General features: G+C 42.1%; 1 protein-coding gene across 2 annotated transcripts in view; it reads left to right on the plus strand.

Annotated features, from left to right (window-relative positions):
- Positions 1-10298, plus strand: part of ANO8 (anoctamin 8) — a 92756-nt gene extending 82458 nt beyond the window's left edge. The window contains exons 13-18 of one of the 2 annotated variants that reach the window (XM_075825514.1): positions 2134-2466; positions 2548-2859; positions 4744-4935; positions 5196-5327; positions 6528-6638; positions 7811-10298. In XM_075825514.1, the coding sequence (XP_075681629.1) occupies positions 2134-2466; positions 2548-2859; positions 4744-4935; positions 5196-5327; positions 6528-6638; positions 7811-8461 (1731 nt within the window). In that variant the 3' untranslated portion in view covers positions 8462-10298. Of the gene's footprint in view, positions 1-2133; positions 2860-4743; positions 4936-5195; positions 5328-6527; positions 6639-7810 lie in introns of both variants that reach the window. The other variant, XM_075825512.1, reaches the window with a different exon arrangement.
- Positions 10299-14535: the final 4237 nt, after the last annotated feature.

Genomic DNA, 14535 nt, shown 5'->3' on the forward strand with positions numbered 1-14535 from the left:
AAGAATAAATTAGACTGATAAATTTGTACCAGCTATTTATCTCACATAAAAATATAGTATCAATGTTGCCAAAGAAATAAATATGCACAAAAGATACAAGTAATAATAAGAAATACAAGTCAGTACATATATTAATACTGCGATATATAAGATATATATAAAATGCAACTATGTTTTTTAATTTTCAAACTTGCACTACTAAATGTACGTTCCCTTTAAGCCTTTTTCTTTTTTTTATCTAACCTTTCGACCCTTTCCTTCTTTCTTTTTGTTCCATCAAGTGTAACTGTTGTGTTTAGGTGATTTTTCAGAATAAACTGTCGTGTTTATACATGAGGATTAATACTATTTCTGGCCATATGACATGCATCGTGCATTTATCACCAGTTTTCCCCTCTTCAGGCACTATTTCTAATTTAGTTTTCTATGAACTGCGCTCCAGTGTGGTTCAAGACTTGCTACTATGTTTCTTATACACTGCACACAGAAAAAAGAGGAGATCCTACTTTCCTATCTCTCTCTCACACACACACACACACACACACACACACACACACACACACACACACACACACACACACGCGCGCATGGAGGAGATTATACAGCAGTGATGAGCAGTGTAGCCGAGTCCAGCACTGGGGTTAAATAAAACACTAGAAGCCCCAGCAGGGTCTGTCTGCATTTCTCTCTCTGCAGCTGGTCCCTCCTTCTTCTCCTTACCCTTCCTTCTGCATAGACTTCTATGGGCAGCACCTGATTTCTTAGTGAGCTAATAATTCGTCTTCATCTTTGCCTCACTGAAAACGGATTTTGCCAGTGAATTGAGAGTGAGTGATCAGTGTATGAGGCAAGGGGAGGAGAAAAAGAGTTTAAGTGGGCATTCTTCTGTAATAAGATTTATCAAAAAGTTTCTTATCCCCACTTGTACTATTGATTAATGGGAAAAAAATTAAAAATACGGTTACACTTTAAAGTATTTCTATATTTGGGACCTCTTGGAATAGCGCTTTAATGCCAGTTGCACATGACCGATGTGCCACTCGGGCCATTTTTAATGGCATCCGAGTGGCACTCGATACTTTTCACGGGCTCATTCACATTAGTGGGTGAATCGGTTCCGTGGAAACTGATCCGATTCTGCGATCCGTGTAAAGATAGGACATGTTCTATCTTTCCACGGATCACTGACAGGACCCGGCTGGCGCACACTGTCGTGTGCATGAGGCATAAGGGATGATTTTATTCACAATGTAACTTGCACCATATTTGCTTTGTTTTTTAATCTGCTGTATTTTACTAATATCTCGTTGAACCCAATCTGGGTCATATATTAAGGCCTTCTTCACACGACAGTGGAAAAACGGCCGTGTGATGGCCGTTCTTTGAATGGCCGCTTTCAGAACAATGATGTTCTATGGGTGTATTCACACGGGCGTTTTTTTTTGTTTTTTTTAACCGCCTGTGAATAATGGCGGTAAACAAATAGGACCCGTCCTATTTTTGGCAGTTTTCACGGCCAGACGGCCCCCATAGAAGTCAATGGATCAGTTTTTAATGGATGTCAATACATGTAACAACTATTAAAAACGGATCTGTGACCTGGGGATTGGCAAGGGAACTACTGGCTATCGTTGGCATACTCATCAGTGCTCTTCAGGTGTGGTCTCATCTTCACACGTTCTTCAAGGGTAGTGTGGCGCTAGTACGGGGGGCATTGTACATAGTGGTCAACTGTAGTGAATTTTCTGAGACTGTCCAGAATTTACAGAGACAGTCCATGAAAATTCCTACAGGGGGGATGGGGGAGGGTGTGTGTGGCATCATCTACAGGGGGTCTGTGTGGCATCATCTACAAGTGATCATCTTATTCATGGCTTTGTGTAAGTCTTTCACATCTACAAGCTTGTTCACACTTTTCTGCAGATATCCGCAGATCCTCCACGCAACCACATTGGTTTCGTGGAGGATCCAACTGTGAATTTCCACAGATAAATGTATGCTAGTCCTAATTAAGAACACAAAAATGATATATTGTGGTATTGATGCATTGTTATTTTTTTTTTAATACTTAACATCAGTTCTATGTAGATATTTGTAGAACCCATAATAACATTTTTGGTTTTTTTTCCATAGATGCTGGCCACGCTCCTGGTTATACGTCAATTTCTACAGAATGTAAAAGAAGTTGCGCAACCCCACCTGTACCAGAAGGTGCAACAAGGAGAAATTAATCCAAGATCTATTTTGCTCTTTGTTCGTTATGCACTAAGGAGACTCGTGCAGAAGTATGCGCTACCTCAACGCAATGCAAGGACACCTGGAGATCCACTAGAGTCTGGCTTTGGGAATCGGAAGAAATGCTTGAATGGAGGTTGTGGTGTGCCAGAAGAAGAGGAAGAAGGAATCTCTGAGGAGGAGGAGTTAGAAGAAGAAAGCATCATGGATTGTGGACTGAAACTGAAGAGGGTTAGCTTTTTAGAACGAGAGGGGAAGCGTGTGGAAGAGTGCATATTGTCTCAGCAGGATGATGACATTGGCTTTTTACAGGAAGGGAGTCCTACGCTTGTGGAGAAAGGCAGCGACCCAGCATCAGTTTTCCAGTTGGGGGAGGATGAAGATGATGAGCTTAGTGGGGAACTGCAAGATATTGAGGAACAAGAAGCTGCTGTAAAGCTGAGGCCGCATAGGAGAAGAAAGAAGAGGCTTAATGTGGAGCAGGAGTTGGGTAGGGAAGGTGAAGAAGAGGATGAAGAAAATGTAAGGAAGCAGAAACGAGAATCATGGATGGACCCTCCAGAAGATCAATATACTACAAAGTTGACACAAGCAGAAGTTGAGAGTTGTATGAAAAAGTATGAGGTGAGACATTGGTGAGATCATTGCATTGTACTGGGAACCAGACTTCATGATGACTTCAAGACAAAGTTAGAATGACATAAATAGGTTACTTTATAAGAAACCACTTTCAGGATACCTCATTTAAATTATATTCTCCCACTATTTGTTTTATCCTTTGTTATGCATTGCATACATTTTCATATACACTGGTGCGTGTATTCCGTTTGTTTTTTTAGTATGCATTCTTCATCTTTTCTACCAATCCTGGTCTAGCAACTGCCATGACTTTTTTGCTTTCAGCACTAGTAAACTCGCATTTGATCGCTCTGATGTTGTAGTGATGCCCCCTAGTGGATTCCGTCTTTTTAAACCCTGTGTGCATTACGATAATATGTGCACCATTACTCTTGAGCAAAGGTTGCTTACATGCTAAAACATTACGTTTCATTGATGTTACTGGCGAAGGAAGACTCTTGAGTATATTCAGGCTGGATTCACACATGCAGTTTTTAATACATTGTTTGATGTAGTTTTTTTCTAGTGGAATATTAAAAAAAATATATAAAAGAATTATACGTTTCTCATCTATACTAGCCCTTTGGATCCACTACGGGCTTGGCCTAAACAAACAAGAATGCATAAAAAATGTGCATGTGTGAATCCAGCCTAAAATATCTATTGTGTTTATTTATTTATTTATATATATATATATATATATATATATATATATATATAATATATATATATATATATATATAATTACAGGGCCGGCCTTAGCTTGGATGGCGCCCTGTGCGAGACTCTCTATTGCCGCCCCCTACACAAACCAAAAATTGACCACATATATATAGACACGCACATACTGGAACATATATACTGTACATACATAAAGACAGATATTTAGACATACAGGCAAATATACATACACACATCTGGAATATATACATACAGGTAAATATATGTACAAACACATATACATACACACACCGGCAGATTAATACACAGACCGGAACATATCCAAATATATAAAAGGCTCATATATACAAGCACAGACACATTCACAAACTGACCCATATATACCCAGTGCAGATAATGTTGCAGATTTCACGTGCAGCCCTATGTAACACCACAGATAACACACAGTAATAACTGAGTACAGTTAATGTAGTAGACGTTACCTGCAGTCTTATGTAACACCACTGATAACACAGTGATAACTCTCTGTCTGAGTACAGATAATGTCGTAGATGATAACTATACCCACGGCCACATATAAGCACGCACACAGAGGCATGTGTATATAATGGGGCATCAGGGTGTATATAGGGGGCTCTAGGGTATATAGGGGCAGAAGAGTATATAGGAGACAGCACAGATATCTTAGTTTTATCTGTTCTACTTTAATATTGAACACACTTTTACAAAGAGGCAAACACACACACACACACTAACATATACACATAAAAACACAGACACGTACTGTATACACACAGACACATACTGTATATACACAGAGATACTCACCATCTCTCCTTGCTGACAGGATCACAGGCTTCGTGCAGGACGGGCTGTGGGCGGAGCTTCCTCTTTTGCTCCTCGGCTCTTATTTACTCTGTGTGTGTGTGTGTGTGTGTGTGTGTAACGAAGCACAGAGTAGAGGCAGAGCCCACCAGTGGCGCCCCCTACATGCTGGGAGGGTGCAGTGCCCTGTTCGCTCGCACAGCTCCCCCACCCCTAAGGCCGGCCCTGTGTGTGTGTGTGTGTGTGTGTGTGTGTGTGTGTGTGTGTGTGTGTGTGTGTGTGTGTGTGTGTGTGTGTGTGTGTGCGTATACATATATAATACAATTCTGTAATTTATTTTACATTTCTAGTGTGATCTTCTAATTATACATGTGCTTTTCTTAGGATACCTTCCAGGATTATCAGGAAATGTTTGTGCAGTTTGGCTATGTGGTCCTCTTCTCATCTGCTTTTCCCCTCGCTGCAGTATGTGCCCTTGTTAATAACATCATTGAAATCCGCAGTGATGCCTTCAAGCTGTGCAGTGGACTTCAGAGACCATTTGGTCGTCGTGTGGATGGTATAGGACAGTGGCAAGTAAGGAGCTGGTGGGTGTGGACAGCAGTGAGAGATTTCTAAAGAAAGGGGTTTGATGTCCTTTATTCTAGTGCTAGAATGGGAAAGTTGATGTATGTTGGAAGACATACAGTATAGCTTTATTTACTGTAATTACATTATTCAGTGGGTTATAACTTAATACTTGTTAAAAATGAAATTACAAAAAATAAAGCCTTTTATAAAGAAAAAAAAACTTTCTGGCCATGCTTGAGGTTAAGGTCTGTGTCTTTTTCTTGCAGAATGTGATGGAAGCAATGGGTGTGATAGCCATTATTGTGAACTGCTATCTGATTGGACAGTGTGGGCAGCTTCAGAGGTTAATACCATGGCTGGGTCCTGAATCCGCCATCATATTTATCGTTGTACTAGAGGTATGTAACCATGTCTTAAGTACATTATGGGCATATATAAGGTGCAGTTCTTGTGGTTATAAACAAATGAACATATAATCACTTGATCGCTTGTTAAAGGGGTTCTCCACTTTGAACAATCTCTACTTGTTAAAAGGGTCCCTTGGCAACAAACTAATCACAGTGCCCTCCTGCTGGGACCGCCAGAAATTATGCTTCGTTCACATCTGCGTCGGGGCTCCTTCTGCGTCGGGGCATTCCGTCTGAGCTTTCCGTCAGAATGGAACCCTGACTGAAACAAACGGAAAACATAGGTCTCCATTTGCATCTCCATTGATTTCAATGGTGACACATCCGGTGCAAATGGTTTTCGTTTAAGGGTTTTGTGTAAGAGTTCCATCCAGAATCCACGTATATGAAGTGCGTGACATCTTTTTCTCTAAAAGTTTAGCTGTTCTTCCTCCAGACCGATCAATGTCTATGTATTCAAGACCTGTGTGGTGGACCTGCCTCCTTGGTTTCCCAGTCTCCTTCTCCGATTACAACCCTATTCCCTCAGTTACCCACCTTCTCTTCCCCCATTTTCCTGTCAGGTGGTGTGAGAGGCAGGCAGTTGTAGTTCTGTGGTGTTGTCTTTGAGGAATATAAGCTCCTGACAGGACTGTACCTATAAAAAATATATATTACACTGTCTGCAAAAATCGGGGGAGAATAAAACTGTAATAATGTTTTGTTGATTTCGTTCTGCTTCAGAAATTCTGTTCTGTTTTTGAATCACTCCCACACATAGGGGAAGCGATACCCAAAAAAATGCAAACAAACACTGTCTTTCTTGCAGCCATAGTCCTGACATTGCCACTTGGGGGCCACATTTCTCAGTTTCCTGTTGCTGCCGCTTAGGAAAAACCTCTATAGGTTCCTATTCAGGTAAATAGGCGTTACAGACTGCTTCATACAGATTAGCTGTAGGATTCTCTCTCTAGGCGTCCAAGATTTGGAGGAACAGCTCTATAGAAACAAGGCACCGTAGCGCTATCAAGGATGGGATTTTCTCCATATTTTTCCGTGATATTAATTTTCAGATACTATTTTAAATGAAAAATAAACCTGCACATTTTAATGTTTAAAGTTTAAATGTTACGCACTAAAATGTTACACTACTTTTAAACATTACAATACTTTTCTTTCTTTCATCACGGTTACATTGTTTCCCACCTGCAGCATTTTGCACTTCTTCTGAAGTATATTATACATGTGGTGATTCCAGACATCCCTGGATGGGTTGCCGAGGAGATGGCAAAGTTGGAATACCAAAGGCGAGAAGCTTTTAAGGTACAAAATTGAACTCTAAAACTTGTGTTAGTGCCCAGGCTGGCAATCACTGTGATGCTTAAGCATACCATACAGTATTAAAGTATAGGTGGCTATTTGTTCTGCCAACCTTTCGTACATGACCGTTTATCTACTGATACTGACCACACCCTCAATTTGCCAATTAAATTCCCAACCCATAAAAACATATTTACACAAATAGTCCTTCATATTTGGCAAGTAAACCTAATGTACAGGTTGAGGTGGACAAGGAATGATGTAAAAAATCCAGCCTCTCAGACCCAATTTTTGCCCTCTTGACAAAGCTAGCAAATTTTATCAACACTGTAGAATTATGGGTTGGATTTGATGTACTTAAACTATTCCCGATGGCGCTTAGTTGCTTGCAGTCTATAATCATTCTCCTCAGCTCTTTATGCAGAACTAAAATGCAATAACCTAGAGAGAAAGCGAGAAAATACCACGACGCCACATGGTGCAGATCACAAGTGAAAAAAATAAGCAAACAAACAATGGTGAATCAAATGCTCACCTTTGGGGGTTGTGAAAGTAGTAGGCACAACTCTACTGTAGGCAGGTAATAATCTTAATGGGTGATGTAGCTGCAGCTAGATCCAAACCGGTTGTCAACAGACAACCGCTCAAAGAGATATGGAGGGAGAAAGATTGCGGACCAAAGTACAGCGCTGCTAACATTAAATTCAAGTCCAGACAAAGAGGTGATAAATGGGATTTATTGGATTTAAAACAATAAAGGCAGTTTGAGGCTACGCATTTCGACGCTGGACTAGCGTCTTCATCGCTCGGCCTGATGAAGACGCTAGTCCAGCGTCTAAACACGTAGCCTCAAACTGCCTTTATTGTTTTAAATCCCATTTATCCCCTCTTTGGACTTGAATTTGATGTTAGCAGCGCTGTACTTTGGTCCGCAATCTTTCTCCCTCCATGTCTAAAATGCAATAAGACAGCTGAGATTGAAAAAAGATCCGGTAAGCATGTTACTCATATACACTTTGTAGCCATCAGCATATGCTCTAAAGTTGGGCTACTTGTAGGATATTTTTTATTGGGGTTTTTTTTTTGTTTTTTTTTCAACCCTGCAGCTATTGGCTAACAATAAAATTAATATGGGAAAATACTTGATAGTAATACTCTATCTCCTCTGTTAACAGAAACATGAACGTCAGGCCCAACATCGGTACCAGCAGCAACAGCGAAGGAAGCGCGAGGAAGAAGAGAGACAACGTCATGCTGATTATCATGCACGAAAAGAACGAGAGTCAAGGGGGGGAGAGGAAGGAAGATCTGGTCAGGATTCTCAAACACATGAGAAGAACTCAAGTAAAACGAAGTCATGTGGCTCCCAAGGTGGGGGCACGCATGACAAACCGAAGAGGCCCAGCTCCTTGCTGGCCAGCAATAATGTGCTCAAACTCAAGCAAATTATTCCCCTGCAGAGCAAATTCTTGTCAGGGACCAATGCCAAATCTCCACAGTCTCCTCCCGCGGGAGATACCAAAATACCTAGCTTCCTGAGTTTCAAGTTCTTGAAATCTCCAGAAACACGTAGAGAGGCAGCACCTGAAAGAGCCCATTCTCCAACCAAACCTTTCCATCCTGGGAAGCTATTTAACTTTGGTAAAGGTGAAGGTCAAACGGGAGGCAATGGTTTAGGAGCACCTATTTCTATGCAGCCTCGGGGGGCAACAGCTGTAATAGCCTCAGCAGATGGGACCGTTCCTGGGAAATCTCAGTTAAATGGAGTTTCAGAAGACATGCCTGTGGATGATGCAGATGACCAGGGGAGGGCACATAAACAGTGAGCTCCTTTGACCTCATAACTGCCTCTATCCCTGTAACAAAAAAAAAAGGGCATGAAAGCACTGGAAGAGGTAGAGGTGGGTTACTATTGCGGGAAATTTCCCTTTGAGAACGTCCTGAGAGCATATCAGAGAGGATTGCAATGGTCAGGGGAGATGTCATCTTGCATAATGAGCTAAACTGGTGCAATATGCTATATACACGTGTACCACCTTGTGACAAGAAGGTGCTGCGTTGCATAATGATGCGGAGTATCGCTATACACTTCCAGCCTTACTGGATAATGAACTTTCTGTACTGTGTTCTGATGCTGAGTATTCCTATACACCTTCTCAAATATTTAGAATATGTAGATGTCATTCTTCAGGCTTACTGCGCTGTACCATGAAGATGATGATGAGTATCATACACATATTGAGTCTTCTCATCATAATGTCGTCATGGTGAACACAGTAAATTAATATCCAATACATATCGAAGCCCATAATGATGAAATTGAGGTGTATAATGATGCAGAGTATATCTTTACAGAACTTTACCTTTGTTTATTTCCTCCTGATCAGATACAGATTGCAAACCTGAACTAAGCTCTCGCTGCATGGTAATGGTTAAGGAAAGGAGAAGGCAATAGAGGAGTTAGAGTTAGTAACCTCTGCTGCAGGGCCTTATTGCAGGCCAATCTGGCTGTGGAGAGGATTAACCTGGTCTCTACAACAGTTCATCATTGAGCAGCTCCTCTTCGTGTTTTTTTGTAATACCTCTGCTGCCTTCTTCAATCCTGTAACTCATTTGCAGATCTAGAGGCCATATGTACATTTTAGTAGAAACCGCCAACAATTAAGCAGATAGCAAGGAGCTTTTTTATTCAGTTAGGAGCAACCTACGTAAGTAAAGTGTATATGTAAAGGTCTTATCGTGTCGCCATATGACCGTCGTAGAATGGAATGAAAGGAACTGTACATTGAATGAATGGGGTCCACAGTTCTGCACCCCCATACTGCACTTTTGTTCTGTTATGTGATGGCTACAGTCATTCAAATCTTGTATAACTCATCTGGAGACATTTACTAAGCAAGGAGCAATTTTGCTTTTCATACTTTGCTTCCTGTTCTGTGCTAAAACATCGTGCTTGGCCTTTGCACATATCTTATATTTGTGTCCCATACTGTGTGAAACTGTTGTAGTTCTCTTCCAAGGTTGTTATAGGTCCTGGAGACTCTAATGCAGACTCGTACAACATATCCTCACTATTGTCAAGCTTCCGCATTGGTGTGGCATACAGCTCCACGTGTGTATCTGACAGTCTTTAGATTCACCAAGGGTCGACGTTTGTTGTTTGTATGCCTTTCCATATCAAAGGTGAACCAAAACATGTCCAATTGCAAGTACGTGAACATCAGATCAATATTAATCATGTGGGACATTTTGGTAAGTTACGTTAAAGCTGAAGCTACTCACTCGCTTCCATTACATTTTCATATAAAGTGACCTTGTCACCTTGTCCTCCAATTCTTTCTTCTTTTTTTTTCTTTACGTTATAGCACCAAAAGACTTCTTCTCACACAGGAAAGTATTCCAGATAGTGCACTCCACTTTTAAAAACCGTCTTTGTACAGTCATTACGTTTAATGACTGCTGTGTGAAGATTCTAAGGGAGCCTGTAGTGGGAACAATGAATAGTTTTTCCTAATTTAATCCTAGCAAATGTGCCGTTTTCTCCATGTAGATGTAGCGCTCAGACCATTGCCCATGTATTGAATTATCTGGACGTCCACCTGATTGTAGGGGGTGAGGGAATCTGCTTGTAGACCTCTGAGGGTATGTGCACACACACTAATTACGTCCGTAATTGACGGACGTATTTCGGCCGCAAGTACCAGACCGAACACAGTGCAGGGAGCCGGGCTCCTAGCATAATACTTATGTACGATGCTAGGAGTCCCTGCCTCGCTGCAGGACAACTGTCCCGTACTGAAAACATGATTACAGTATGGGACAGTTGTCCTGCAGCGAGGCAGGGACTCCTAGCATCGTACATAAGTATGATGCTAGGAGCCCGGCTCCCTGCACTGTGTTCGGTCCGGTACTTGCGGCCGAAATACGTCCGTCAATTACGGACGTAATTAGTGTGTGTGCACATACCCTTAAGGCCTCATTTACACGAGCGTATTATACGCGCGTGCGACGCACGTGCTTTTCACGCGTGTCGTACGCACCTATAATAGTCTATGGGGCTGTTTAGACGATGCGTGAATTTTGCGCAGCGTGAGTGCGTTGCGTAAAACTCACGACATGTTCTATATTCTTGCGTTTTTCACGCAACACGCACCCATTGACTTCAATGGGTGCGTGAAAACAACGCATGCCACACTGACGGTCCTGCGTTGCATGCGCGAAAATCACGCAAGAGCTGTCAAAAGGATGAATGTAAACAGAAAAGCACCACGTGCTTTTCTGGTTACAAACATCCAAACGGAGTGTCAAATTAGAGATGAGCGCACCGAACTTCACCGGGTTCGGCCGAACTCGTTTTAACCAAACCCGGCAAAAAATGTTCGGGTACGCGACGTCAGGAGACAGTCACTGCCCACGGTGCTGAAAGACTTAAACTGTTTCAGCACCATGGACAGTGACTTTCGATCACAATATACATATACGTGTAAAAAAAAAAGAAGTTCTGACTTACCGATAACTCCCGGCTTCTTCCTCCAGTCCGACCTCCCGGGATGACAATTCAGGCCAAGTGACAGCTGCAGCCAATCACAGGCCAAGCACAGGCTGCAGCCAATCACAGGCTGCAGCGGTCTCATGGCCTGCCGCGTCATCCTGGGAGGTGGGGCCGGATGACAAGAGAGGGACGCGTCACCAAGGCAACGGCCGGGAGACCGGACTGGAGGAAGCAGGCAGTTCATGGTAAGTGTGAACGTCTTTTTTTTATTCACAGGTTGGTGTAGATTGTGATCGGCATTCACTGTCGAGGGTGCTGAAAGAGTTACTGCCGATCAGTTAGCTCTTTCAGCACCTTGGACAGTGACGGGCGTCGACTACCTCATCTCTATGATGGTGGCTGCGCGAAAATCACGCAGCCGCGCATCATACACGGATGACACACGGAGCTGTCAATTGCCTTTTGCGCACGCAAAACGCAGCGTTTTTTTGCGTGCGCAAAACGCACACGCTCGTGTAAATGAGGCCTAAATGTCTGGATTTGTTGTTAGTGCACTACCTGGCTAACTAGAGTATCTGTCCATTAATTCTTATATTAGCCAGACCTGAGCGCAAACTCAAGCTTTTCACAGTACTCGGTGTCTTATGACAAATCTGATCTGTTTTGTCTAAGGCTGGGTTCACACGACCTATTTTCAGACGTAAACGAGGCGTATTATGCCTCGTTTTACGTCTGAAAATAGGGCTACAATACGTCGGCAAACATCTGCCCATTCATTTGAATGGGTTTGCCGACGTACTGTGCAGACGACCTGTCATTTACGCGTCGTCGTTTGACAGCTGTCAAACGACGACGCGTAAAATGACTGCCTCGGCAAAGAAGTGCAGGACACTTCTTTGCAACGTAATTTGAGCCGTTCTTCATTGAAGTCAATAAAGAGCAGCTCAAGATTTACGAGCGTCAAAGACGCCTCACATAATGCGAGGAGGAGCTTTTACGTCTGAAACGACACAGCTGTTTTCTCCTGAAAACAGTCTGTCTTTTCAGACGTAAAAGGCAGCTATCGTGTGCACATACCCTAACCCCGACCACTATATTTCTTGTAGATGGAGTAAGATGTTGTTTATTAAGCCTCTGGAATAGAGGAGCTACCTAAGCCTTAGTAGTAAAGGATGATTGAATGCATTAGTTCTTCCTTAGGCTCCGTTCATGGGTTCCATCGGAGCTTTACGTCAGGGGAACACTCAAACGGAAGCTTGACTGAAACAAACGGAAACCATAGGTTTCCGTTTGCATCACCATTGATTTCAATGGTGACTGATCCGGTGCTAATGGTTTCAGTTTGTCCCCGTTGTGCAAGGGTTCCGTCGTTTTGATGGAATGAATAGCACGGTCGACTACGGTATTGATTCCGTCAAAACGTCGGAAACCTTGCACAACGGGGACAAATGGAAACCACTTGCACCGGATCAGTCACCATTGAAATCAATGGTGATGCAAAAAACCTATGGTTTCCGTTTGTTTCAGTCAGGGTTTCATTTATGGGTTCCCCTGACGAAAAGCTCCAACTGAACCCGTCAACGGAGCCCTGACACAGATGTGAACGAAGCCTTAGCTGTCCTGAAGTAGAAGAAAAGGGGGTAGGAGTCAGAGCATTGTTCTGCAGGACTCTGCCAAACTATGAAGCCATGTTCCTATCAGGAATCGTTGGCATGGAGTAAGCCGTAATGATCAGTAAGCAGATTATTAGTAGTTGTTCAAAAGGAGAAAAGATCTACAGATCACTGGTTTATGGCGTGTTTCCACATGAATAATGATCCAAGCAAAATTAAAAACATGTCCCACAATATTCATATTAATTACACATATGATCAATCATGAAGATGAACTAGCCCGGTCATGAATGGAGAAGTGGCTTCAAATGCATGGTCACTTTCCATTGAAATAACCAAAAATCGATGCATAAGATCATTGAGATTTCAGTAAGTCTAGAGAGCATGCATGGTCACCACCAAAAATATTTTTATTTGATGCATACACATTAGAAGAAAAAATAACTGGTAGCCAATGGCAATCCACCCTATGTCCACATAACTCCGAGGCTAGACACAGATGCAAGATGTTTCCTCTATTCCAAGCATAAAGATATTCATGATCATCTTGTCATCCACATCATCTGTCTGACTGTCCTTGTGAGTGTAGGCATATTTTGAATCAATGCGAGGAAATGGCTCGAGCTAATAAGCGCTCAGGGTTGACCACAATTGGTCATAGCCCTTTATGACGCTTTAGTTTGTAAATTCATTCAGAAATGGGCAGACCACTGTTGATCAGTCATTCTACCAGCGTAGTGAAGAAATTTGGTACCAGGACCTGTTGAGATCTAACACAAAAGCATCAATAGTAGAGTTAACCAGTCCCATTGTGCAGGATTTTAGGAGTATTGTTAAAATGTGCAACCAGGGTTCAATGTCGATTTGACCATATATCAAATATTGGACTTGTAGGCTGTAAGGTCATAACCATTTCTAACAGGAATAAGTCACTATAGAAAGGAAAGACAAGATCGTGAGAGGCCTATTTGACAGCCGCACCAAACATGGTGCTGGTGCGGTTGTCTGCCACTTCGCGGGCAGGCCAGTGCTGCTCCATGTGGCTTTACCCTTACAATGCAGGACAGCAGGTGTAAAGGTTTTGGAGGGGGATGGGAGATGACTTGATGTTTTTGCTGGGAGTTGATACTTGCCAAAATTAAGAAAAAGCCTTTGGAGAACTTGATATCAGCCTTTTTTTTGTACCATATGGAAGGCAAACATTATCCTTGTTGCAAAGCAAGTAAAATATCTCCTGGTATGAAGATCAGGTGAAGTTTATCTTCTCAGAAAAATACACGTGGTCGTCATTGTTGTAATTGATCTGATCATGGTGGATTTTCTGGTGTAAAAGACAAAGGATCAGGCTAACCTTAATGGTCAGCAAAGTTCTTCAGGGACAATGAGTTTTACAACATGTACAACGTTTAGTTCAACTTCAACATGTTGAGGTGAAGGCGCAGATCTTGGCAACTACTGATCAGAGAATTTTGGTGAATAGTGAATTTCTTTAATGACCACATATACAATATTTATGGGAGTTTTAGGGTTCAAGCGTTCACATTTACAAGGATCTCTTAACTAAGGCCAAAAACACTTTCTTGTTTACAGGTGTAAGATATGCATCATCTGAGAAATAATGCCTTCTGAATGATTAAATGAGTAAATGGTCAGGCATATGCCCTACGGAGGAACCTTAAAAAAAAAAAAAAAAAAGTTGGAAGTGGACCTAATGTGTCCTGATATTCTGAGGATAGTTAATGGCCCATCGAGCCTTGTAAATGTGTTCCAGCAAGTGTTAAATAGATTTTGACTA

This window comes from Rhinoderma darwinii, chromosome 1 (genome assembly GCF_050947455.1).
Source record: "Rhinoderma darwinii isolate aRhiDar2 chromosome 1, aRhiDar2.hap1, whole genome shotgun sequence".
In the NCBI taxonomy this organism is placed as follows: Eukaryota; Metazoa; Chordata; class Amphibia; order Anura; family Rhinodermatidae; genus Rhinoderma; species Rhinoderma darwinii.